Source organism: Amblyraja radiata, chromosome 27 (genome assembly GCF_010909765.2).
Source record: "Amblyraja radiata isolate CabotCenter1 chromosome 27, sAmbRad1.1.pri, whole genome shotgun sequence".
In the NCBI taxonomy this organism is placed as follows: Eukaryota; Metazoa; Chordata; class Chondrichthyes; order Rajiformes; family Rajidae; genus Amblyraja; species Amblyraja radiata.
This window is the reverse complement of record NC_045982.1, coordinates 12,473,700-12,488,216: the sequence shown is the minus strand read 5'-3', so window position 1 is coordinate 12,488,216 and position 14,517 is coordinate 12,473,700. Positions and strand designations below refer to the sequence as shown.

At 46.6% G+C, this 14,517-nt stretch overlaps 1 protein-coding gene across 2 annotated transcripts in view; it reads left to right on the top strand.

The window, feature by feature from the left end:
• The first annotated feature begins 2,554 nt into the window (after nucleotides 1–2,554).
• Nucleotides 2,555–14,517, top strand: part of ldlrap1 (low density lipoprotein receptor adaptor protein 1) — a 47,360-nt gene continuing 35,397 nt past the window's right edge. The window contains exon 1 of one of the 2 annotated variants that reach the window (XM_033045154.1): nucleotides 2,555–2,798. In XM_033045154.1, the coding sequence (XP_032901045.1) occupies nucleotides 2,714–2,798 (85 nt within the window). In that variant the 5' untranslated portion in view covers nucleotides 2,555–2,713. The remainder of the gene's footprint in view (nucleotides 2,799–14,517) is intronic. The other variant, XM_033045153.1, reaches the window with a different exon arrangement.

Sequence of the window (14,517 nt, the reverse complement as noted above, 5' to 3'; positions counted from 1 at the left end):
ATCCCATATCTCTCTTGCCTTGTTCATTCAGGTACCTGTCCAGATGCCTCTTAAGTGTTGTTTCTGCTGCTTCCCCCACCATCTCCTTTACCAGCTATTTGTATGGGAACATACGCTGGCTATAACTTTCAAGCATCCTTCAGCTCCATAGAAAAATGACTCGGCCCATCTAATCTCTCCCTCTAACTCACGGGCGGCATGGTGGTGCAGCGGTAGAGTTGCTGCCGTCCATCGCCTGCAGCGCCGGAGACCCGGATTCAATCCCGACTATGGCTGCTGTCTGTACAGAGTTTGTACGTTCTCTCCACGACCGCGTGGGTTTTCTCCAAGATCTTCACTTATCCCCCCCCCCCCCCCACACTCCAAAGACGCACTGGTATCAAGGTTCGTTGGCTTGGTGTCAATGTAAACTGTCCCTAGTGTGGGTAGGATAGTGTAAATGTGCGGGGATTGCTAGTCTCAGTGGGCTGAAGGGCCTGTTCCCGCGCTGTATCTCTAAACTAAGCTCAAGCCCTTCAATTCAGACAACATTCTTGGGAATCTTTTCTGCACCCTTTCTTTCTTAATCACAAATGTTCTGGAGTGTGGCAACCACAACACAATACTCCAGTGTGGCCTAACCAACTTTTTGTACAACTGTAACATGACATCCCAACTCTTATACTCAAAGGCGGCCAATGAGGCAAGCATTCCATATGCTTTTCTCACCAGCCTGTCCATCTGTCTTGCCACTTTTAGAGAACTATGTACTTGTAACCCATGTCTCTCTGTTGTACAACACTCCCCAGAGCCCTGCCGTTCACTGCGTATATGTCCTGCTCTGGTTTATCTTCCCAAATGCATGGCTTTTCACTTGTGTCAGTTAACCTCCTTCCCCAGTACCCTTGTCCTCTTTCCCAGTTATTCTATTCCCCTTTGGAACTCGAGACAACACTGTCCACAATACCACAAGGATAGACACAAAGTGCTGGAGTAACTCAGTAGGTTAGGCAGCATCTCTTGAGAAAAAGGGTTTGTGACATCTGGGTCGGGACACTTCATCAGACCCGACCTGAAACGTCACCCATCCTTTTTCTCCAGAGATGCTGTCTGACCTGTTGATTTACTCCAGTCCTTTGTGTCTATCTTTGGTATAAACCAGCGCCTGCCGGTCTTTGTTTCCCCATACACCGTGGTCCACAATACTGCCCATTTTAACGTCATCTGCATATTTACTAAACATGCCTTCAACATTCTCATCCAAATTATTAATAAATGACAAATAAAAGTCGACCAAGTGCTACTTGTTCTGGCTCACCACTGGCCACAGGCCTCCATTATGGAAAATCATTACCATCTGCCTCCTACACCAGGTCAATGTTGAATCCATACAAAATAAAGACACAAAGTATCACAGTAACACAGTGGGTCAGGCAGCATCTCTGGAGAACATAGATAGGCAACGTTACAGACTCACCAATTATGTAAGGTACACAAAAAAGCTGGAGAAACTCAGTGGGTGCAGCAGCATCTATGGAGCAAAGTAGATAGGCAATGTTTCGGGCCAAAACCCTTCTTCAGACCAATTATGTATCCATTCATAATTCACCAATTATGTATCCAATTGACTTTCTCACCTAAATATGACATAACAAGAAATGCTGATTTATACCAAAGAAATACACAAAATGCTGGAGTAACTCAGCGGGTCAGGCAGCATCTCTGGAGAACATGGACAGGTGATGTTTCGGGTCGGGCCCTTCTTCAGATCTCATAATTCCGATTTCTTCAGTTCTCCAGAGATGGTGCCTGAACCGCTGAGTAACTCCAACACTCTGTGCCTTTCTTCACCCTGAACTATCCCCACCAGTGCACCGAGAGGCACCTTGTCAAAGATCTTGCTCATAACGATATGGACAAAATCGGTTGCCCTGCTCCCATCATGGTGATCATTTAAAAAAAAAGACAATCAAATTCGTGAGACCTGTTGTCCCTGTCATTGCACATTGCTTGCAAAGGTCATAAGTGATAGGAGTAGAATTAGGCCATTCGACCCATCAAGTCTACTCCGCCATTCAATCATTCCTCCCTGTCTGAAGAAGGGGTTCGGCTCGAAACGTTGCCTATTTCCTTCGCTCCCTAGATGCTGCTGCACCCGCTGAGTTTCTCCAGCATTTTTGTGTACATTCCTCCCTCCTAACCGCATTCTCCTGCCTTCGCCCCATAACCTCAGACACCTGTACTATTCAAGAATCTATCTCTGTCTCACAAATATCCACTGACTTGGCCTCCACAGCCTTCTGTGGTAAAGAATCCCACAGATTCAATAACTTCTGATTAAAGAAATGTCTCCTCATCTCCTTCCTATAAGAGAGCAGCCAGATTAAATCCCTGGAAACTCCACCAGCGCACAAGTCATCCAACTCTAGGGATGACACACGCACACGGGTTTTGAATATCCGCCCCGTCAAGCAGATCGGGTTTTTACCAAAGATACTAGAGCAGGAGCCTTTGGTCTTTACTGGCAATGTGTAGACGTGAAGTGAGGGGCGGGCGGCGTCAAGTACTTTACATATATGTCACCTCCCCTGAACTGTGCCGAGGGCTGAGAAAGTTTACGAGAGGAGGGCAGAGAGAAGACAAGGCGCGGCCGGCTCGGAGCGCCCTCTGCACAAACCTCCTGCTCGGCTTCATTGTGTTTCAGGAGGAGGAGGAGGAGGCTGTTAGTAATAATATGGATGCTTTAAAATCAGCCGGACGGGCGATCATTAGGAGTCCCAGCATCGCGAAACAAAGCTGGGGGAGCGGTAAACACAAAAGTAGGTTTATTTACAAGGACGAGGCGGGGTAGTGGGGTCGTGTGGAGGGGACGGGGTGTGGTGTGGGGTGGAGAGTTGGGGACGGGACTGGTTTTGTGTGTGTGGGGGACTGGTTTTGTGTGTGTGGGGGACTGGGTGCGGGTCAGGGAGGCCGCGTTACCGGGAACAGGACGCCGTGGCGTGCGATCTTTGTTGGAGAGCGCTGGCAATTTCTCTTTCAATCTTTTCCTCACTCACTCTTTCTCTCCCTCACTCCCCCTCCCTCCCCCCTCTCTCCATCCCTCTCCCCCTCTCTCTTTCTCCCTCTCTCCCCCTCTGTCTCCCTCCCTCTGTCTCTCTCCCTCCCTCTCTCTTTCTCCCTCCCTCTCTCTTTCTCCCTCACTCTCCCCCTTCCCCTCTCCCTCCCTCCCTCCTTCCCTCGCACGCAACCTGTTCTGTGGCGAAACTTTCCAGCAGTTTGAAGGCGTGAGTGAGTGAGTGAGTGAGTGGGTGGGGGCGCACTTGCAGCGGGAGGAACCTCCAGCGGGTCCCGCGGTTGTTTCCCAGCGTGTGAGTAACAGACCAGGAAACTGACAGCTCCGCCGCTCGTACCTTGACCCGCGATTGCTCTGTAACGCTGCGGCTACCAACCCGGCCCGACTCACACCGACATCTCATGGTTATTGCCTTTTTAAAAAAAAAAACTAGAAATCCAAAAACATTTTTTGAAGGCGCCTCCCCGAGGCTGCCCGGCTCCTCCCCCCCGGCTAAAGCGCTCACCCACCAGGCAGGCAGCGAGTGTTGTGGGCCGGGGCCGAGGGAGGAATCCCAGTTATGTCCTCGCCTGCCTCCAACCTAGTATAGCCACATGCCCAGCTATTGATGTTCACGTTCATTGCAGTTCTTGGAGCCCATGCGGGTAAAGTTGCTTGTGTAGGAAGGAACTTCAGACCGTGAGATAGACACTAAATGCTGGAGTAACTCAGCGGGCCAGGCAGCATCTCTGGAGAGAAGGAACAGGTGGCTTTTCGAGTCGAGACCCTTCTTTCTGTTGAGGGAAATGGACGGATCTCTTTCAGTGTGAAGAATGGTCCCGGCCCGAAACGTCCTCTGTCCATTTCCCTCCCCAGATGCTGCCTGACCTGTCGAGTTCCTCCAGCACTTTGTTTTATTTTGCTCCAGATTCCACCTGTAGTCTCTTTTGTCACCCTGTAAAGTTTCCGTCTGCCATTCACTTTGTAATGTGCTGGCGGGCAGCTAGCTCAACTGGTATCCAAGCTGTAGACATCTATGTTGAAGTATGCTGTAATAATGTCAGTATTATACCCTCTGAAGTATTTCGGATGAGAAGCTGTTGTTGTGGTTTACTTTGCTCTGGCTTGTGTGGCCAGCAAGGAAGGGATTATGTTTTTGTACAAAAAATGGTGAGGCGGAAATCACCAACCCTCCCTACCCCCATCGCCCCATACATCTGCCCCCTCACATCCCCCCCCATCACCCCTTTCCCATGTCCCCCTCCCATCTGCCCCATCCATTCTGCCCCCTCCCGCTCTGTAGAGAGGGGATTGGAGGTTCCCCAGGAACAGCAAACTGGCAATTAGGCTGAAGGTTTCCCCACAGTAAGTGAACCAACACAAATAAAATGTGAATTATGATTAACATATTCATTTTTAATTACTGTACCTGGGTATCGCTGATCGCCCGTGTACAGAGTCGGAGGAACATCACATCCAAAAAGGGGAAAGTGTCCCCCCCCCGCCCACTACATAAATCTTGGCATTTTCGTGTTTCTTCAGTTGCGAACATTATTCCTTCAGGGATTGAAATAATGATTAGGGTGTGGTTAAAATAGTAACTGATATAATAACGTAACCAAATGAGGAAAAAAACTATTGTGCTTTGAATGTGGAATTCATTGTGTTGCACTCTCCACATTTGCATTTTATGGGGCAGAGAATTATATTTTTGGCTGTAATTACATCTGCACTTTTACACTATAAACCATGCATCGGATTTTCATTTTGCCGATTTACTACAGGAATAATCCATAGAAGAAGAAGAAGAATAAAGGGTGGCATTTGTATTGGTTGCTTGTGCTAAGTCTGGCATTGTGCAGAAGAACATAACGTGACTGACACAAACTTCTCAGCTTCCACACTTGGGCATGTGTCAATGGCAGAATTTGTTGTCTGTTTGGTAGAGGCATAATCGTAAGGCATTGGGGTTTTTATATTGGGCACCTTACAACCCAGCAGTATGTTTCTCTAACTTTAAGTACCCTTGCACTCCCTCTCTCTCCATTCCTCCCCCCACCCTAGTTGTCACACTAGTTTCACTGCTAACCTGCTGAGATTCACTGTTTGTATTACTCATTATCACCTTCCCCACAGCCAGCAATGGACCATTGTGGGCTCCACCTAAACTTGATCATCGTTGCTTCCTGCATATCTTTCATTAATTTGTTTCCTGTACCTAATATGCCTCTCGTTTTGTGCTCCCCTGCCTCTTAGTCTGAAGAAGGGTCTCGACCCAAAATGTCACCCATTCCCTTTCCGCAGAGATGCTGCCTGACCCGCTGAGTTACTCCAGCCTCTTGTGTGTATCTTATTCTCAATACTGGGCCATCGTATTTTCTGTGTCAAGAAGTGATGGCCTGCCAGCTATCTGTTCCAACCAATTAGTCCGATTGACTCAGCTGCCCACAGCAATACATAAGCCTTTATAGCCATTCCTAAAATATCTGAACTAATGACGCCCAAGGCTGCTGCTAATGAGATTTTTAAATGAAGCTGAGAGTGGATCAGTAAGCCTGTGGCTTTAGAGATTCGTCAAGTATGCTCTGTTCAGAACTGTTTTCAGGATTTTTGGAGTATTGTCCAGTGGAGAAAGGTAGTTTCCAGCTTGTTGTCTGACTCAATTAAGAGTTGTACAGCGTAGAAACAAGCCCTGTGGCCCCCACGAGTCCTTGCTGAGGTGCCCACATCCATCGAAACATATCCTATCCATGTACAATATTTGTTCTGCACTTTTGTGAATTGGTTTACAGTATATGTTCTTGTGAACTTTAGTTACAAGATGAAAAACTAGTAGTGTTTGTTTCCTGCATTGCTAATGATAACACGTTTTTTTTTCTAAAACATTCTGTATATTTAAAATAAACAGGCACAACTACAAGGTCTTGTGCCTCAGGACATCCTTCAATTCATAATCCAATAAGTATGTACAGAAAGTACGTTGTAAATTCCTGCAGCTGCTGATTACTCCGTTAAGAATGTACCGAGGTGCTGATTGTGAGAATTAAACTTGCGTGAAATGTGTAAAAAGCCAGGGTTAATTGTTATGAACAGCTAAAGGAGCACCTTACATGGAAGTTAACTCCACCAGTGCAGTACTCCGTCAATGCGCACTGGATCATGCACCCGGGATCTAGAATGAGCATTAAATTCACAGCTTTCAAGTTCAAAGTAAACTTGTACTGAAGATAGACACAAAATGCTGGAGTAACTCAGCGGGACAGGCAGCGTCTGTGAAGAGAAACAATGGGTGACGTTTTGGCTCGAGACCCTCTGTCACCCTTTCCTTCTCTCCAGAGATGCTGCCTGACTCGTTGAGTTACTCCAGCGTTTTGTGTCTATCTTCGGTGTATACCAACATCTGCAGTTCCTTCCTATACGTATAGTTGTATTGACTGTAGTAAACAGTGTCAGTAAGTTTGACTCTAGTTTATTTGGGGAGGGAATGACGTGAGGCAGAATAACTTTTTATTTTAGTATTCATGTGCAGGAGATGTACAATTTAAAAATAACTCAAAAGAGTTATGCTGGACGTCTGTAAATGGAGGTTGGGTGATGGTTGCATCCGGCCTCAGTGCATGATACTTGCATCAAAACACACTCTTTCTGTTTAAATTTACTCCATTGGAACTTTATCACTCAGTAACCTGTTGGATAAGATGCAAGGTTTTTTTCCCATAAAAACATGCTCCATACATCTCTTTAAACATTGCCCATCTCACCTTAAATGCCCTCTAATCGTTGACATTTTCACCTTGGGGAGGGGGATTTCTGACTATCTATCCTATCTATGTCTTTCATAATTTTATGTGATTCTATTATGATGCCCTTCAGCCTTCAGTGCTCCCGAGAAAAAAATGCCCAACCACCTTTTATAGCGAATACCCTCTAGTCCAGACTGCATTCTGGTGAATCTCCTCCGCACCCTCTCCAAAGCCTTCAGCTCCCTCGTGTAATGGGGCGACCAGAACTGCACACAATACTCTAAACGCGGCCTGGCCTAACTAAAGTCCGATAAAGCTGCAGTATTTTTCTGTCATGTCCTGTCTTATTCATTACCGAGAATAAAAATCTTTCCTTCCAGTTCTGTATGTACCAGGATTCGGGCCTGCAGTATCCCTTCAAGGAGATTATTTCAGTCACGCTGAAAGATTTATAGAACCATGTGATGGGCGATTAGGTATTAAAAGCTTTTATTCTGTACGTTTTTAAACAAAGCGTTTGTTTATACTTGGCAATTTTAATTTCAGATTTGAAGTTTGGCTTAATGCGACTGGGGTGTTATTGTGACACAGTTTTGTCTTGGAATTCTGGAGGAAGCTAATGATGCGACACTTTAGCAGTTGATGCCAATTATCTTAATATATTAGTGCAAAGTGTTGGCCATCTTGGCACCCAGGGCAAATTGGCTAACGTCAACACACCTTCCTTGAAGTATTATATTCCCCCAATCATAATGTGTGACCATACCAACTGACATGTAGAATCTCTGAATGATTGTGTAAATCAGGGGTCGGTAGCCTTCAGCCCCAGCACGAATGTGGCCCGTAACCCAAAATCATCCGGCCCACAGACTTCCTTCATCTCCGGTACCTCCCGGACCCGAGGCGTGGTGACGCAAGGAGGCCTGCGCTGGCGGCCGCAATTGCAGAGCAGGCCCGAGCGGCACCGAGCTCTGGCTGTACCGATCCCGCGCAAAGTCACCGGCACGGCCGCGCACCTTCTGTGTCTGGGCTTCACTGTGGGGATCGGGGTGGTCAATAGGCCGGGGACGAGTGAATGACAGTATTGGAGCCACCGCCTTCAGGACAGAGCCAAGGCAATGTTTGTGAGCGCCCGTAACTAGGGGCCAACGTCCACGAAGGGGTGGGATCCATGTGAACACGTGATTTGATGCCTGCCATCCGGGGTGGGATGGGAGCAGGATCTGTGTGAACACGTGGTAGATGTGGCCCGCCATCCGCTCACGGACATGCGTCCTGGCCCCTAGGCAGAACAAGGTTGCCGACCCCTGCTGTAAATGTTCTGAATACAGTACATTTCAGTGAGTGAGTCAGTGATTGCGGCAGCATTTGGTAATGGTTGTGGAATTGGATTAAGCTGCAGTTTGGTGCTGATTGCTCAACATTGCATCGCCATTACTTTCTAGCAAGGAGGTGGCCAGATACAAGTTCGGCTTGTAGGTCAGCGTGCTTGGGCGGTGATTGAACTGGCAAACCAGAAACATAAATGAAGTCATGTTGCAATTTTATCAGACTTTGGTCAGGCCACATTTGAGGTATTGTGTGTGGTTCTGGTCGTTCCAATACAGGAAGGGCGTGGAGGCTTTGGAAAATCCCCCCACAACGATGGCCACATTAGGGGGGATTAGCTACAGGGGGAGGTTGGACAGACTTGGATTGTTTTCTCTGGAACACGGGACGTTGCAGGAAGCCCTGATAGAAGTGTATAAAATTATGAGAGGCACAGATGGGATAAACAGTCGGAACCTCTTTCCCAAGAAGGAAAAAATAAATATGAGAAGGTGCAACTTTAAGATGAGTGGGGCAACGTTTAAAGAAGATGTACGGGGCAAGTTTCTTACACAGAGGGTGGTGAGTGCCTTGAACGTGCTGCTTGAAGCAGGTACATTAGTGGCATTTAAAAGACTTTTGGAGAGGCCTATGGATATGGGTTCTGTGCAGGTGTTGGTTTTGGCACCATGTTTGGCACAGACATTGTGGGCCGAAGGGCCTATTGTTGTGCTTTACTGTTCTATGCACTATGTCATAACTTTGAGCATTTTTTGAATCCAAGTAGAATCTTATAAAAGCAGATGCAGTTCTGATCTTCCGAACTGTGGAGCTGTCCCCTGGTTGTTCTGTCCTATCCACTACTAGGTCCTGCTATCTAAGACCATGTTTTCCCCCATTGTTTGGCATTCCGCATTTAAAAAGGCCGTGAGAATAGTGTTTTGTTTCAGTTGAATGGTTTCTTTCTTCTCGCAACTTGGCAGCGGCTCAGGCTGTGGAGCTGCTGCCCCCCACGTCCAACAAGCCAAGTTCAGCCCTGACCTTCGCTCTTGTTTGTGTGGAGTTTGCAAATTCCCTGCATTCTCCATGTTCCTCCCACAACTTAGAAATGTGCGCGTTGGCAGGTGAATTGGCCGCTGTCAATTGCCCCGGCCTGTGGACGAGTGGGTGGGGCTAAGTTAATGGGAATGCGCGGAGAGTAAGATGGAATTAATCTGGGCTTGGTGGCAATGGGCACAGAATTGGTTGTCCCAAGGGCTGGTTTCTGTGCTGTAAAACCAAGCTCTCGCCCTTGTACGTAATTGCATTTTCAGAAAGACACAAAATGCTGGAGTAACTGGGCAGAATCTCTGGAGAGTGACGCAAAAAGCTGGAGTAACTTAGGGGGGCCGGCAGCATCACTGGAGAAAAGGAATAGGTGATGTTTCTGGTCGAGACCCTTCTTCAGACTGTGAGGCAGGAGAGAGGGAAACGTAAAGGCACATAGAACAAATGAATGAAAGATATGCAAAAGAACAAATCAAAGTCACCAAGGAAAGGTGGAGCCCACAATGGTTCATTGTAGGCTGTGGGGAAGGTGATAGCAAGTGATACAAACAATGAATTTTTTGGAGGTAGACAAAAGTGCTGGAGAAACTCAGCGGGTGCAGCAGCATCTATGGAGCGAAGGAAATAGGCAACATTTCGGGCCGAAACCCTTCTTCAGAACTCAGCAGAACAGTGAAATAATGAACATGGATAGATGACGTTTTGCATCAGGATCCTTCTTCAGACTGAGTTTTCAATGTGTTGTTAAACAATGATGAGAATTGCCACGGAAACGTTCTCTCTGGACCTCCAGCCTCTTGACACCGTCCGTGCATTAGGTATCCTGTTTGAGATCATTTCCTTGGCAAAGACTAGCAGCTCTGCCCTGGACTCAACCTTGTATTACTCGTAACTATTTGGTAGATTGCAGCTCCAGAAACATTCTCACTACTTTGCTCTGAAGGTTGTGGGTTTATTTCCCATTTTGTGAGTTGAATACTTAACCCATGTGTGTGTGTGCTGAGGGAATGCTGTGTTGTTGAAGGTGCCAGCATTCAAATGTAATTTAAACCACAGACATGTTAAAGAGATGGCCACACTCCTCAACGTGTCTAGGAAGGAACTGCAGATGCTGGTTTATACCGAAGATAGACACAAAATGCTGGAGTAACTCAGCGGGTCGTGCAACATCCCTGGAGAAAAGGCAAAGGCAGCATCTCTGGAGAAATTCCTTTAGCTTTAAATATATAACATTACCTTTGACTCGCTTTGGAGTGTTTTAGGAAGGCTAAGGTGCTATTTCAATGCAGATCTCACCTGGTGATGCATCCAGCCATTTGATATTTTGACTGAACAATATAAACACACAACACAGAAGTAGATTAGTCGGCTCATTTTGTCCATGTCGACCAAGACTTGATTTTGGATTAATCCAGAGCATAAAGAAACTTGAATCCTGGCTGCAACTGAACTGGGAGGCCTTGGAATATAGCTAGAAGTTCTGAAGGACAAGGTGGCAGTAAGGATAAGTGGCAAGGAAGGACAAGTGGCTGTGGTAATGAGTCTGGGCAACAACATGTATGAAGAGTCTGAGAGCAGTGGGAATCGGAAGGGGGTCAGTGAGAGGGGGCACCACCGACCGTTTTACGTTAATGTGAAGGAAGGAACGGCAGATGCTGGTTCAAACCGAAGATGGACACAAAATGCTGGAGTAACTCAGCGGGACAGGCAGCATCTCAGTCCGAAGAAGGGTCTCGACCCGAAATGTCATCCATTCCTTCTCTCCAGAGATGCTGCCTGTCCAACTGAGTTACTCCAGCAATTTGTGTCTATCTTACAGTTTACGTAAATCCCACCACCCAGACCTTAGTTTGTAGCCTCTATTGGTCATGACTCATTGCGTTTACATTCAGATACAAGTTGCGAGTTTCAGCCTCCCACTCCTTCAGGCAGCGAGTTCCAGATCCCCATGTTAATATAAAAATAACAACTAGTTTTGATTTTCAGATCCTGTTTTTAAAAAAATGAATTATCACTAGATTGACCACAATTTCAGTATGTAATGCAAATAGATTTTCTTTTTCGCTTTTTCAACATACGGACTTTCGTTGAAGACATGCGGCAGGTTTGCCGAGGGTCAGTTATGCTTTCTGCTGCACGTGGTGAATTATGATAGCAAAATCTGTAGACGTTAAAGCCAGCAATCAGAATATGACACTGAATAGAAGATCACATGGTGAAGGCATTAAGATTCTGCCGGCACGAGCTAAAGCGATATTTTCTGGCGATGGCAGAAACGTTGCTGATCTGAGTTCAGGGATGCAGGTCAGGAGAAGAAATAGAAGCAGGAGGAGGCTTCTCAGCCCCATGCCTGCTCTGTGCGTTGACATAGACCACGGCTGATCTTCTATCTCTGTCACATTCCTGCACTCATATCCGCAACCCCATCGCTTTCCGTCGCAAGCGTCTCTGGCTCCAACAGCTTCTTTCCACATCCTTTCATCCATGATTCCCTTGATACCTAGAAGCCTCTCGGAGTCTGTCTTGAATATACTTTGTGCCTGAGCCTCATCGTCTAAGTGACTGGCCCTCGTTACGCTTGTTGCTCTGGGAAGGGGAAGTTAGCAACTGCAGGACAGATGTTCTGGCCTCTTGATGCGTCCCAGCCCAGGACAGATGGAGCAGAACACCATCACTGACTTCCTACCTGTTAAAGGAGAGACTGACAGACTGGTGAATCCTAGTGCCTTGGGAGCCATATTGTAGTGTGGGCTGTCATGTGACCATCCTTTGCATGCACTTGATTGATAACAGAAAGTTTATGTGTTGCTCCTTAAACATTTCTTTCAACCTTGCAACCCATGCCTGCAATTCAAACACTAAAGGGCATGTCCCACGAGCATGTGACTCCATGCGGCAAGCGCGACCTAAAGGGCTGGTTCCACTTGCATGCGGCAAGCGCGACCTAACGTGGTCGCTTGAGCCGTACGGCCTCGCGGGGCCAGTCCCACTTCGATCGCCGGAGCCGTATGGAGTTGTGCGGAGCTGGTCCCGACATCGCGTGGGGCTCCGAAAAACTGTTCAAAAACTCTGCCGGCCCGCAGCCGCCTCGAAGCCGTACGTCACGCGCGAACTTCCCGCGGACTTCGCTCGCACTTCATGTCACTTACTCGACCTCCGTTCGGCCCCCGCTTCTGGTTTGGTCGCGCTTGCCGCATGCTGGTGGGACTGGCCCTTTAGGTTGCGCTTGCCGCATGGAGTCGCATGCTCGTGGGACTGGCCCTTAACACTAGTTCCAAACACACTAGGAACAATTTGCTTTTATACCAAGCCAATCAGCCTACAAACTTGTATGCCTTTGTAGTGTGGGAGGAAGCTGGAGCTTCCCGGAGAAAACCCGCGCTATGTTAATTTATTAAAAGAGGATAAGGAATAAACAATAGAGCATGGTTAAACAAGATGAGTGTATTTTAATTATTGGAAATTGAACTGCATCAGATTTCATCTCAAATTTGGATTCGTGAATGAAGAGTTGTTATGAAATACACTGCCTCCTTAAACTTCCTGGAAGCTGTCAATAAGCATTTCCGAGTGCACCATATTAGTGAGGTGCAGAATTAAATTCCCAACAACGTTCGTTGCGCAAACACAAACCTGCCAAATGGGCGGGGACTCGGGGCAGGGAACGAACACGTCCTTACAGTTGATGACATATGATATTTTCAGCTTTGCTTTCAATCGGAGGGACAAACTGGTGTTTCTCGGCTGCCCTTTGTGTGGAGGAGTGTGTTGTCAGGATTGTTGGCGGTGCAGCGGAAGGGCCTGGGCAAAGGTTGTTATTTGCCCTCCCATTTTGAATTCTGTGGATTGGTGCCTCCACCTCGCTGAGATGAGTAATTAGACTGAAAATAGGTGTCTGTAACACCTTTGTGCTTGAATAAGCAAGCAGATGTTGCTTGTTTCAAGAAATTATTTCACGTCCACTGGTATAAGAAGGGTCTCGACCCGAAACGCCACCTATTCCTTTTCTCCAGAGATGCTGTCTGGCCCGTTGAGTTACTCCAGCTTTTTGTGTCTATGGTATTTTGTGCCATTTTTGCGACAGGTTTCTCAACATGTGGCGGCTTTTCTGGTCAGAGCCAGATTTTCCCCCTGGGATCTTGCTCACCAGAGGCCTCCGACCTCTGACCCTTGGCCATCTTCCTGACCTTCCTTCCTATGATCTGGCCAACTCCACAGCACTCAGTGACCTTCCGTCAATTCACCCTCAGAATCCCTGCCCACCGCAATCTCCCTGCAATCCCTCTCCCCATATCTCAAAGTAAGTAAAAGATTTTCCCTGGCAGCGAATTCGAGGCACCCAAACACGTAAATGATTAGGCTTATGAGGCTACTACTTAAGAGAGTGTTTGAAGTGGTAATGCTTTGAGAATAGAAACATATATAAGTCAGACCTGGCCAACTTTTTAATGAACCGATTAGTTAAAAAAGACTACACTTATTTTTCAATTGAATGCTAATTCTCAAATTATCTGTTGTGGATTATCAATTAATGCCTATAGTTTGCTGGTTCTGGATTGTAACTGTAGATTGGAGTGATACAGCGCGGAAATATGCCCTTCGGCCCAACTCGTCCGTGCCACGTGCAGATGCAAATATTTGTACTTTTATTTAGAGAGGAAAACGCTGTAACACTGGAACAAGTATTTAGCTGGATATTTTATATTATATATTTTGTTGCTGCAAATAGAATGTGTGTTTATCTATCTGTGATAAGAATACATAGGAATATTCGGCCAGGTCCCTGTGACGATAAAGAAGGGAAGAAACATTTCCAAGTCAGGACGGCGCATCATTAAACCTTGCATATTTGAAGACTTTACTCATGAATTAGGAAATTGATAAAATATTTTGATTCTTCTGTGGCATTAAGTGGTTGTTCCTCATCTGGATATAGAAGTAGAAAACATCTGTACAGATTACTCTAGTTTGTAAGGTACTTTAAGCGATATTTGTACAATACCTGTAGAAGCAGAATCTATTAGACTGGATAGACTCGGCTTGTACTCGCTAGAATTTAGAAGATTGAGGGGGGATCTTATAGAAACGTACAAAATTCTTAAGGGGTTGGACAGGCTAGATGCAGGAAGATTGTTCCCGATGTTGGGGAAGTCCAGAACAAGGGGTCACAGTTTAAGGATAAGGGGGAAATATTTTAGGACCGAGATATGCATGGCAGATGCAGTATAATGTGGATAAATGTGAGGTTATCCACTTTGGTGGCAAAAACAGGAAAGTAGATTATTATCTGAATGGTGGCCAATTAGGAAAGGGGGAGATGCAACGAGACCTGGGTGTCATGCAGTGTCTACTGCAGTTGTACAGGGTCTTGGTGAGACCACACCTGGA